The sequence below is a fragment of the Rhamphochromis longiceps genome, linkage group LG11, assembly GCF_057381845.1.
Source record: "Rhamphochromis longiceps isolate RC_006_pf linkage group LG11, R_longiceps_female_GT1.1, whole genome shotgun sequence".
In the NCBI taxonomy this organism is placed as follows: domain Eukaryota; kingdom Metazoa; phylum Chordata; class Actinopteri; order Cichliformes; family Cichlidae; genus Rhamphochromis; species Rhamphochromis longiceps.
Window position 1 is genome coordinate 28,935,525 of NC_140567.1, and position 11,745 is coordinate 28,947,269.

Here is an 11,745-nt window from a genome sequence, read left to right on the forward strand (position 1 = left end):
GTTGAACGTCACTACAGAGTACTTACCAAAACGCACCATGTAGTCTATTTAAAGTTGAATTTAGCCTTGTTCGTCTTTCAATACTGGTGATGACAGCATCCACCTGTGAAATACACAGTAATCCCGTCAGTATTGCTGGTTGGAGCCAGAGTCCACTCTCCACCCTCAGAGCTAAACTTTACTCCGGTCTGTGGTTCTCATTTATTTACATCGTAGTCTGACTGTTGGTTTGCTAGCTTACACACACTGATATTAAACTAGCTTTTTTTTTTTTTTTAACTTTATTTATCACATTATAGACATACAGTCAAGTAAAACAGGGATCACATAAAAGATAACATTGTGGTAGTACAATGAGGAACAGAAAGAGTGACAAGGACAGTGAGACAAAAGTGAGTACAAAAAATAAAATAAATTAAGGGGAACATAAATAAACAAAAGTTTGCAAGAGCCAAAATCAAGTTAGCAGTTTCAATCGGTTACAGATGTTAACAGTCTTGAGAGCCTTAGTGTTTTTTGATGAGGAGATTGTCCTTATATATTGTGCAAGTTCCATTTTTAATACAAGAAGTTCAGGCTTTCTGCCGAGGACTTTTTAAACTAGCTTATTGTGCTAACATTTTAAGTAAAGTTAGCTCAGGCAGCCGTCGAGCATGCGCACTCACCAGAGGTCAACTTCATTTTTCAGCTACCGGTAGCTTCGAATTCATCACGTCTGTTTTCCGGTTCAAGTGAGAAACAGGTGAAGAACAGGTAAGTCTTTAAACTCACTATTGCTACATAAGACCACCTGCATCCAGTATGCCGTCACTCCACTCTCTACACTCCTTTTTTCTATGTGCCCTTCATGTTTGTTGTTGTCCAGTTTCAATTGAATTTAATTCATATAGCCTCAAGGCACTTTATATTGTAAGGTAAAGACCCTACAATAATATAAAGAAAACAGAGAAAACCGCAGGAAGGAAAAACTCCATTTTAGCAGGAAGAAAACCCTGGCAGAACCAGGCTCAGGGACAGGCGGTCATCTGCCAGACCAGTTGGGGGTGACCTGTAGAAAAGAGACGGAAATGAATAATAACAAATAATAGACTACTTGCACTAGGGCATGTGACGTATTTCCGTTTCCAAATAGTACCGCTTGTGCGTTTCCGGTACGTTTGCTTATCTATCGGTAGCTATGCTAATGTCGCTTCAGAATGAGTATAAAAAGGAAAGTATTTAAAACAGAACATTTTCAAAAACAGGAGAAGAAATACTCCGAGCATTGCTGTGTCCCACTTTGTTCAGCTTCAGCCAAATTTAACGGCATACTAAGTTTTCATGCCTTTCCGACCCATTCCGACTTGAGAAGACAATGGCTGGTAAATATACGCCGGGATCATTTCACGATTACCTCTCACACCAGGGTCTGCTGCAGACACTTTGCCAGTGATCAACTCATAGAGCCAACAACCCTCGATGGTCGAAGGCGGCTTATTAAAGGTGCTGTACCAACACTTTTTGAGTGGAATGGCTATAAAGTTGAACCACCGCGGCGTAGTGTTTGGGAGAGAACGGAGCGACGCCCTGAACTAGTTCCTCCTGACGATCAAGAAGAGCACAGTCTTACAAGAGATCATGACTACTGCTCAGTCCCTGAGCCATCTGCATTGGACATATCTGCATCAGCTGCAGAAGACCTGTCCGAAGACGTGGAGACTCTGAGGAAGGAAATACAGGAGTTACGTGTCCAGCGAGAATTTGGGTTACAGCGTTTTGCTGGCTCCGACACTGACATCCGATTCTATACCAGGTACACCTAAGTTCTATTCAAGCTAACTGTTTAAAATATACCAAGGTCACCATCAGTTAAATTTCGAAAGTTTTTCCAGTCTTAATGAAAACAAAATAGAAATTTACTTTTTCTCTGCTGATTGTATGTTTTATGTAGATGCTTTAGTATTTAAACAATATCCTAATGCTACAGGTAAAATACAACACCAAATACTCTTAATCAGACTATTTTATACAGCATTCCATTAGCATATTTGTCACAGTTCACATTATTTTTATGTCAGTGTGTAATGTTAATTAATGATTGACATGATGTATGTCTCTCTCGTGAATAGATTTCCAAGCTATGATCATTTGATGGCATTCTGGGTTTTGATTGAGCCTTGCATCTATAAAATGATCCGGGTTTCAAGAGCCAAGTCAGCTGCCAATCGGACCGAAGAAGTGTTGAAACCTGCACGCACATCAACAGTAGGTTATGGGTTTGTTGGTAGTTAGAACTAGAGGTGTAATGTTATTGTATTTATGTACAATAACATTACATTATGTACAGTAGCATACATACACAGGTGTATGTATGCTAGACTCAGTATCCTTTACATACATACACCTGTGCACTACAGCACCTCATTGTTTACCCCATGGTACAGTATGGTATGCCTAACCATTACAAAACATTTAGCCAAGAAAAGAATAATTTTACTAGTTCATAGCTTAAGGAGTAACATTTTCCCTTTTGTTTTCACCTTCCAGAGGCAGCTGCTACAGCCAATTGATGAGTTTTTTCTTTTCCTGGTTTTCCTGTCAGTTGGTTTGAAGGAGAGGGACCTGGCACACCGATTTAACATACACCAGTCCACAGTGAGCCGCATTATTGCAACATGGACAAATTTTCTTGCCACTGCACTGGGGTCTCAGTGCATCTGGCTTACACGTGAAGAAGTGCAAGCTTACCTCCCTGAGGAATTCAAAGATTTCTCAGACACCCAGATGATCCTTGACTGTACAGAGCTGAGGTGTCAGACACCATCCTCACCACTTCTCCAAAGTGAAATGTACTCTTCGTACAAATCCCACTGTACGATGAAAGCCCTGGTTGGCATAGCTCCACATGGTCCAGTGACATTCATCTCTAATCTGTATGCTGGTTCGGTTAGTGACAAGGAACTATTCAAACAATCAGGCATTGCTGAGAAGTTGACTGAAGACATGGCAGTGATGGTAGATAAGGGCTTCCTAATCACTGATTGTTGTAAATGCAAAGTGTACTGCCCACCTTTTCTATCTAAGCAGAAGCAGATGCCAGCATACCAGGTTAAGGAGACGCAGGCCATAGCCAGACTCAGGGTACATGTGGAGCGAGTCATTAGGAGGATCAAACAGAACAAACTTTTTGATAGCATCATTACCATGTCACATGTTTATAATATCAACCAACTGTTTGCAGTGGCATGTATGCTGTCAAATTACCAGAACACAGCATTAGTTAAAAAATGGGTTAAGTGAGACAAGATGGATTTTTCCCAAGACACCAGTGCCAGTACAAGTAACTTATGGAAAATGACCTGCAGCTGAGGCCACTACAGTTGAATTTCTTCCTTCTCAGCTGACAATACTTGATTACAGAACTGGTACTTGAGTGCCGATAGTTGAGTTTCAGTTATTGATAATTCAAATTCATTGCAAATGTTTAATGTTAATAATACTGTTTAATTATACTACTATTATTACTATTCAGATTCAACAAAACTATTTATCAAAATTATAAAGTAAATCACTAAATCGTTTTAAAACCATAAGTGACATTGAACTTTTGTAACATCAAAAATACCATTTGTCATTTTCTACAGTTCAGTTATTGTCTAAATGTATATCAGTATGCTAGGCATGGAGTTTTAAATACTTACCATGTAAATAAGTTCTGCACAAATTCAACGTTTTAATGTGTGTTTTTAAAAATTAAATTGATGCCATTGCTTAAATAACAGTTTATTGATGTCACATAAAAGTAACATGTAACAACAAAAGAATTCATGAAATATATTGAAAATAAAACATCAGTTATTTTGTTCCAGCCAGCCTGAAGGATCTGTTTTTCTTTTTGCTGTTTTCACTGTTCATTTTTTCAAACACAGGTATCTTGGCATATATATGTAAAAAAAGAAATAGTCTGCCTTTTCTCTGATTGCATTGTGCACATCTATATCCATGTATATTCTTTGCACTAGGTAGTCCTCTTGTGCCCACACAACAAAGTCACACCACTGCATCCCACTGATGAGCAGTTGTCCTTGCACTTGCCAGTAATATGCGTGGCTCTTTTTTAGTTTAGGGGTACCACATTCCATCTGCACATATTTGCAGTCAATAAAGTTTTGTACATTGGGACATTTGAATTCGACGAAGCCAAACTGGGGGTATTCATTGGGGTCAAAAACAACACCATCAGGAGATGCAGCAAGCCAGGGGGCAATGGGGTGAATGACCAGACCACAGGGTGAGTAGTTAACATTCATTAGCCTACTATACTCTGCTGCTATTACAGGCTCCATCTCAGTTCCTCTCCTCATGTCTGCTGTCTGCCTTGTTCCCTTCAATATACGCTCTGCTAGTGACTCGGCCGAGCTCTGGCCTCTGACGTGACACACCTCCCGAAACCTAGAGGCAGTCACTCTGGGCCTGCGGAGCTGATGCCACTCAGACGAAGAGCTTTGCTCACGTGTAGCTTCCTCTATTTTGTGAGCCATTTCCAGAGTTACAGACAAGCTTTTCAGATGCAGAAGCTCTTCTTCTGAGCACACAAACACACAATCTGATGGCAAGATGTCATACCCCTCCAGAGGCAAGTGCGGTGTTGGTGGTGCATCGCGGTGTAGTGTGATGTACCGGGTTGTCAAAACCGGCTGCTGATATGACAGAACACTGCCCTCCTGCACCAGCCCAAAGGCACTTTCCACAAGGGGCTTGTCAGGTCTCATGTTCATTGTGGTCACAAGTGGCCTGTCCTCAATATTAAATTTTGCATATGCCTCCGTTATTCTGAACAAGCAGGGATCTGGTAACGGACCCACCATGCCTCTGTAGAAGCCACTCCTAAAGAAAACATCAATGACAATAATGTAAGGGAGAAGGTTATTATACTGAACAACAACTAAACTAAAAACTAAAAGGTGTAAAACAGTGGTGCATAAGTTAGAGACTGGGATGTATATGTACATGACTGAGTTAGCCGTCTTCAGAAAGTGTAATGTTGTATGTAAATTAATACCTATTCTGACACATGTATGTATGAAAAAAATAGCAACATACATTTGTAACACATGAAACCAAATTTTACAAATGTAATTACCGTACTCCAGTCTGGGCCATTCTATTTGGTACCGGCTTAGTGAAGATCATGGAGTTGATGGGTCCTGGCCTCACACCCTAACAGAAGACACATTTACTATGGATGGTGTTGCTGTTCATATGTAAACATGGACTAATTCAAAAACATTAACCTCATTTAAATTACCACTGTCCGTGGCTTGTGCCATTGCTGTTCAGATTCCGTGCAGCTATGCACAGGGGGGACAACCGGCACTCTGAGTTGTGAGTAGTGTGCTGTTTGGAAGAGCAGTGCCACTGTGTGATTGCACATAACAGCGCCTGCCACACAGGAGCACTGGCTATGTGTCAGTATCACCGGCGATGAATCCAGAAGCTTAATCTAAGAAGAAAGAATGAAAATTAAAAATGTAACATCTTCATGGAAGAGCTGAACAGGAACATAGTTCAGTGTTATGGTTACGTACCCTCCTGAATGCTTAGTGTTTCCTTCTCTCCCTATTAAAACAACTTAACCATGCTTGATAACTGTAATAACTTAGATTGTGTATATTTGCAGTATTAACTTGTTGTCAAATGTTTCTGATCACCCAAACACACGTTGATTTAACTATCTGACTAGTCAAATTAGGAGTGATAAAGCAGGGAGACAAGGAAAACATTCAAGTTGATGGGCCTTTAGGAATGAACTTAACTAATGCTTAAATGAACTGAACCCCACAGAACGGGGATTAACAACTTTACACAGCTTCCTGCCTACACTTAGTCTGTGTGGTGCCTCACTCTTCCTCATCGACCTGTAGCACAGGTCTCTCACACCGACCTCCCCTGACAACCTGTCTTTATTGGACACTGAATAAAGATACAAGTACCATTAGCATTATTTCTGTATTACTCATTTCAGCATGTCTTAAACATATATATTTTACACTTAGCAAGAGTAGCATTAGGTAGTTAACTACCTCCATAGTTAGCCAACTATAGGGTTGCCAACCGTCCCTTAAAATACGGAATCGTCCCGTATTTCGAAACAAAAGTACACGTCCCGTATTGAGCTAATAAGGGACGCACTTTGTCCCGTAATACAGTGAGAATCAAAAGTAGTCTATAAATGTTAATGGAATTAACGCTTTGTTTGAAAACATAATTCCCAGCCCCTCTCCTGCTTTGTGACCAATGAGCTGACAGCACACTTATGACAATTCGAGTATGACAATTCAGATTACCGCTCATCTCATTGGTTGAGGAAAGGTCGCTTACGGAGAAAATACCGGAAGACAACAGATGACCACAACAAGAAGCATGGCCAACAGGGAAACAAACGCCGACTCTGCGGTGCAAGTCTCGGACGACAGTACACCTAAAGCTGGGCAAACACTGTGTGATTTTTTCAGTCACGTTATTCAGCTCCTGCTCAAACTGCACGATTGACTCGCAGGGGTTAGAAGTTGGTAGGTCACGATGCAGGGTCTCACACTATACCGCCCGATGCTCTGATGCGACCTGAGTGCTCACACTGTGCCTCCATAACACGAAGGTTATAACAGAAAATCTGTCGCGCTCTCTCTCTCTCCGTCTTACACTCACACAGACACACACACCACCACCATCAACTTTGCTAAATTGCTAATGAAAAACATGATCAGGCAGCTGTGATTGAGCAGCAGTGTAAATCCAACTGTTTTCACGGTTGTTGTGGTCGTGATAATTTTGTGATGCCACATCGAAAAGGCTCGGATGAGCTTTCCAAAGTTCTACAAGTTGTGCCTCCGTCGCTTGTGTCCAGATCACACGCTGCACAGCCGTGCTGCTCCATCTTTTACACCAACGTTTACGTGTTTGCGCGCGAGCAGTGTGAGCGGCTGTGATGAGACCCTCACGAGCGATTGATGATCGGGAGCTGGTCGTGAGGTGTTAATCACTTCTCGTTACCCCACGTATACTACACGATGCACGATGAAGGCCAAAATCGGTCAAAAATCGGCTCAAAATGGGCCTAAAACCGCACAGTGTGAGCCCAGCTTTAGAGCAGCAATGTTTGTTCCCCTCAGAGAAAGGGAAGAATGGGAAAAGGAAAACACCTGGCTGGAAAAAGTTAATATGGGCATGTGCAATGAATATCAGCGCTATGTGGCCAGAAGTGTGATAATATAATTTATTTTGTGTAATAAACAACTGCAAGGATAGATGATTACAACAAATAGATGACTAATACATAAAAGTAATACATAGATGAATAATGATGATGAGTTAAGATGCGTAATCATGGGAACAAGCGGGTTTACAAACAGGAGCAGCTGATTAGCATTAGAAAAGCTGAAATAATATTTCAACTGAAGCCGATTGTACTAAATGCACTAAATGTGCACTGTTACAAGAATGTTTTTCTTTCTATTGTTTTCTATTATTTTAAGTTAAGCAGGACAGAGTTCTTTTAAAGAAAGATTTACTTATATTCTCAAAAGTTAAGCATGACAGGCTTCTGTTTAAGAAGGAGACCTGTTTTATTGTGTTAATGTTGTCATTTTGAGCTAAAAATAAATGGCTAAATGATCATTTGTTTCACATGTGTTCATATCACAAAGAATAAACATCTACTTAAATCAAATTCAAGTCAAAGGGTTAAAAAAATAATTTCACACACAAAAAAAGAGCTAGAAAATTCACCACACTGGGAAGGGTGAAGACAACTGGGTCGCCCGGCCCTGGCCACGAGGTGTCCCTTATTTATTTTTCAGGGAGTTGGCAACCCTAGCCAACTACCTAACGCTAATATAACAGTGTCTAACAACAAAAGTGACATTAGTTAAGAAAACCTCAACTATAGTTTAGGACGACATAAAACACCGTTTAAGAAAACATGTAATGTAGAGAACTGACATCAAATGAAGGACATAGCGGAGTAACGTAGTGTTTGCATTTGACGTTAGCTAGCGTTTCTTTGTCGGTTAATTTACGTTTTCTTACCTTCGTAGTTGTGTATATAAGATGCAGCATATAACTTAAATCCTTTATCTAATTTGCTGGCGGGGGTAGTCGTCACTCTGCAAATCCGATGAACATCGGTGATGTTCAATTTTGGGAGCTCTTGTAGGCATCGAGTGTAGAACGTCGCCATGGTTTAACCGCACCGGAAGCACTGGAGCAGGACTACATAGAACGCGGAAGTGTTAGTGCAAGTAGTCCATTAAATGCAGAGTGGTTTGGCATTCAAATGTGACATTAATAATCGTATTCCAATATTGAGCGATACATTATGTGTAAGTTACCTTTTTTATTGCGCTATAGAGCATTTTATTTATTTATTTTTTAAGCAAAAAATTAAGTATTTATACTTACCAGGCATTAGTCTGATGGGCCTGTATTTTTTTCATTATTTCTAATGCTTTAAGTGATGAAATTGATTATTTAATTATAATAATAATTACCTCTTGGAAACTTGAATTATGAATTATTTTTTGTTGTTACTTTTCATGTTTGAATTTCCTTCATCTTGCTTCTTTCAGTTATATAAATTTGTTCATCCTTTAAGCATATAGATCCTATTGACACCATGTGTGAAATATATATATATAAAACAATTCCCCTTCAGTAGGCATCTTACATAGCAATATTGTCATTTTTTTAAGATAAAATTCCCTAAAAGTAGTTTTCAACATGTTACAGTAAGCAAGAATATGTCGGTGTGACTATATATAACTTGTGAATACATTTTCAAGGTTTCGAAATGTGTAAATGTGTTGTTTAAACATTATTTCCAAACTTTAGATAACCAACAGTGCACCATAATCCTGCACACATACATCCCTCATATACTTTATATAAGGCTGACTCATTGTTTGTACTTTGTGTGGACCTGAGTGCACGTGATAAAGTGGAAAACCAGCATGCTGCAAACTCCAGTGTCTCACCTCTCTATTACGCTTCGTGAAAATGTTTGCTGTCACAGAACACCCCCTCACAAATACAAATGCACACACTGACATGTACTGCATGCACAATGTGTATTTTTAGCACATGTACACACCCTGACTGATCCCACTTCGATTTTTACAAGTAAAAGTTGCATGACTGTGGAATAAAAAAAGCAACAAAAAACAAAACAAAACAGCAATTGACATAAATAAAGCGCTGAGATTCTCAGATGTTCCTTTGAAGGCACTCAGCAAATAAATTAAGAATACTTATAAACTTCTCTCCCCATGCATCCTCTTTTCCCCCTCCACATCTTTTGATGTGCCACAAATTGATGCCTAACAGTCACAAGAGCACAGAACACATGACAAGAAGAGGAAAGAAGTAAAGAAAAGGGGAGGCGGAGAGAGAGGGGGGGAAGCAAAGCAAAAGTGGGATGCCGCGGGTGTACATAAGTTGAGAGGTTTGGGAGAAGAAAAAACAAAAAAAAAAGACAAGAGACAAAAAGAGTGAGAGGCTGAGTCTAATAAGAACCAAGAGACAGCGTGCCGATGTCTTGTGGTGCCATTTGAATACAGGGCAGCAGCAGCTGGAGTCTGTGTCGAACAGCTCTGCACTTCACACAGCATCACCATCAGGAGAGGATAGCACTGGTACTACTCTGCTGGAGTCTTATACTGCTTCACACACTCCCACAGACCAGCCTCTGTGTGTGTGTGTGTGTGTGTGTGTGTGTGTGTGTGTGTGTGTGTGTGTGTGTGTGTGTGTGTGTGTGTGTGTGTGTGTGTGTGTGAATGTGTGTGAATGTGTGTGAATGTGTGTGAATGTGGGAATGACTGGAGCTCCATGGTTCTCATTACTCAGCCACTGTAATGTGCTCGCCTTTCTAGCTTACCATATTGGGGCTGGTGTTCCCACTGCTGGCTTACAGAAAAGGAAAGGACCAACCTCACCTCTGTTCTGAATGCATTAGCACACATCACATTTTCAATCTGGACCTCAGCGCAGGTTCCCCGCGAGTCTACTGAATAGTAAGAAAGTATATGCATGTAAGTGCGTGTGTGTGTGTGCAAGAGAGTTTAAAAATACCCATACTCCTGCTCTGTGCTGATAAGTTGTGTTATGAGAAACTGCCAGGGCAGACAGCGGGGTCATTAGCATGACTCCCAGATTGAGTGGTAGAGGGAAAGGAAACAGGGAAGGGAAGAAGGAAGGAGGGACGAAAGTCAGAAACTACTCCCAAGTTTCCAAAGTTTTCTGGGAGGGAAACAAGTGAGCACCCAGTCAAGAGTGTGCACAGTGTCCAAAGACAAACATAACCCTGCGACCCCTGCTCTCTCAGCCATCTACAGTCTGATCATCTGGCTGCTTTGATCATCTGCCACCTCCAAAGTCCATCTATTCATAAATGGAAGCACTATTTTTATTTTAGTATCCATGCCCATTGCCTTTCTTATAAGTCGCATAACTTTCTGCACCAAAGTTCCTTGAAACTCTGAAAAAGGCATTTTCAATGACTTTATGCTTCTTCTCCAATATAGTTTTTTTCCTTCACTGCATTTATTAGGTTTTTCTATTTGGACCCAAGTGCTGCCCATACGGAAAAGAAATAGTAAAAACTTATATGTGATTACTCATGAAAGTGGCCACTTTCATGAGTAAATCATATAAGGCTTATATGATTTACTCATGAAAGTGGCCAATTTCGCATTACTTTCATACATTGTTTTAGTAAGTATCCAAAACATACAAGTTTCATTATATAATTTTTCAAGGGATCTCATATCTGTTTTCACACTTATATGCTTTTCATACAAGTTTCACACAAGACAGATACAAACTTTATAAGATTTATATATATCTTTTCCATATGGGTGGTTTCATTCAACTTTCTTTTCTTATTAATATCCTGAAACTCTAACACAGTCCTATTTTGTGCCCCACCCTATCATTAATAACATATAGTAAAAGCAGCATTGTCACGGTGTAAAACTTCAAGAACAATTTGCAACTCTTTTGGGATGCACAGAAAACTCATGCACCCAAAGGGAAATCGTTTAATGTGTTGAATTCTTGCTGTTTAATTTGCAGGTCTTAGAAAAATGAATACAGATTAGAGCAGGAAGCCCTTTTTGCTCCACATTAATCATCGCAGGCTGTCTCCGATTTAACTCATGACCTAACTTGTAGTTTTGGGATTGCTTGACTATATTAACAGTATATAAAGCAGTTAGACACGGTTGTGAGACGAAAACACTACTTGATGCTTCAGTAAAAATCAATAATGCGATATGTAATAATATGCCAGACAAAGGGGGAGTTTTCTGCATCATTACTCTTGATTTTTTTCTGTACTTCTCCCTAAGATCTGAATATACATTTTATTGGTTTATTTAAAGACCTTCTTTTTATGACTGCTGTTCAGTGGTCCCACATTCAACTACGTGAGTTTTATTGAGTTAGTTTAAGCTTTTAAAGTACTGTGTATGAGTTGTGTTTAGATTTATTTTTGCCCCAGTCAATAACACACTTAAATATGACCTTAGGATCTTTGTTTTCTTATGTTCTGTTGCATTAAAAGCTCCCAACTCTCTTTACTCAAGCCCACTCCATCACTTTTAAACGCACTTCGGTGCGGGCATTCTCAGAGGCCTTTTTGACAGCTATAACAACGCTAGTCTTTTGCCTTGTGCCGTTCAGCGCCGAGCAGCCTTTGTAATGTCTTGGCAG

General features: G+C 40.0%; 2 protein-coding genes across 2 annotated transcripts; one reads left to right on the forward strand and one right to left on the reverse strand.

The window, feature by feature from the left end:
* The first annotated feature begins 1,092 nt into the window (after positions 1-1,092).
* LOC146659453 (uncharacterized) lies at positions 1,093-3,722 on the forward strand. The gene is made up of 3 exons (XM_085423495.1): positions 1,093-1,792; positions 2,109-2,244; positions 2,527-3,722. Exons 1-3 carry the CDS (start codon positions 1,197-1,199, stop codon positions 3,277-3,279), a joined length of 1,485 nt encoding a protein of 494 aa, XP_085279621.1. The 5' UTR covers positions 1,093-1,196; the 3' UTR covers positions 3,280-3,722.
* A 23-nt stretch (positions 3,723-3,745) lies between these two features.
* On the reverse strand, positions 3,746-8,257 carry LOC146659454 (uncharacterized). Its single transcript, XM_085423497.1, has 4 exons — positions 8,068-8,257; positions 5,288-5,482; positions 5,123-5,199; positions 3,746-4,866 (listed from the first exon to the last, which is right to left on the reverse strand). Exons 1-4 carry the CDS (start codon positions 8,095-8,097, stop codon positions 3,891-3,893), a joined length of 1,278 nt encoding a protein of 425 aa, XP_085279623.1. The 5' UTR covers positions 8,098-8,257; the 3' UTR covers positions 3,746-3,890.
* Positions 8,258-11,745: the final 3,488 nt, after the last annotated feature.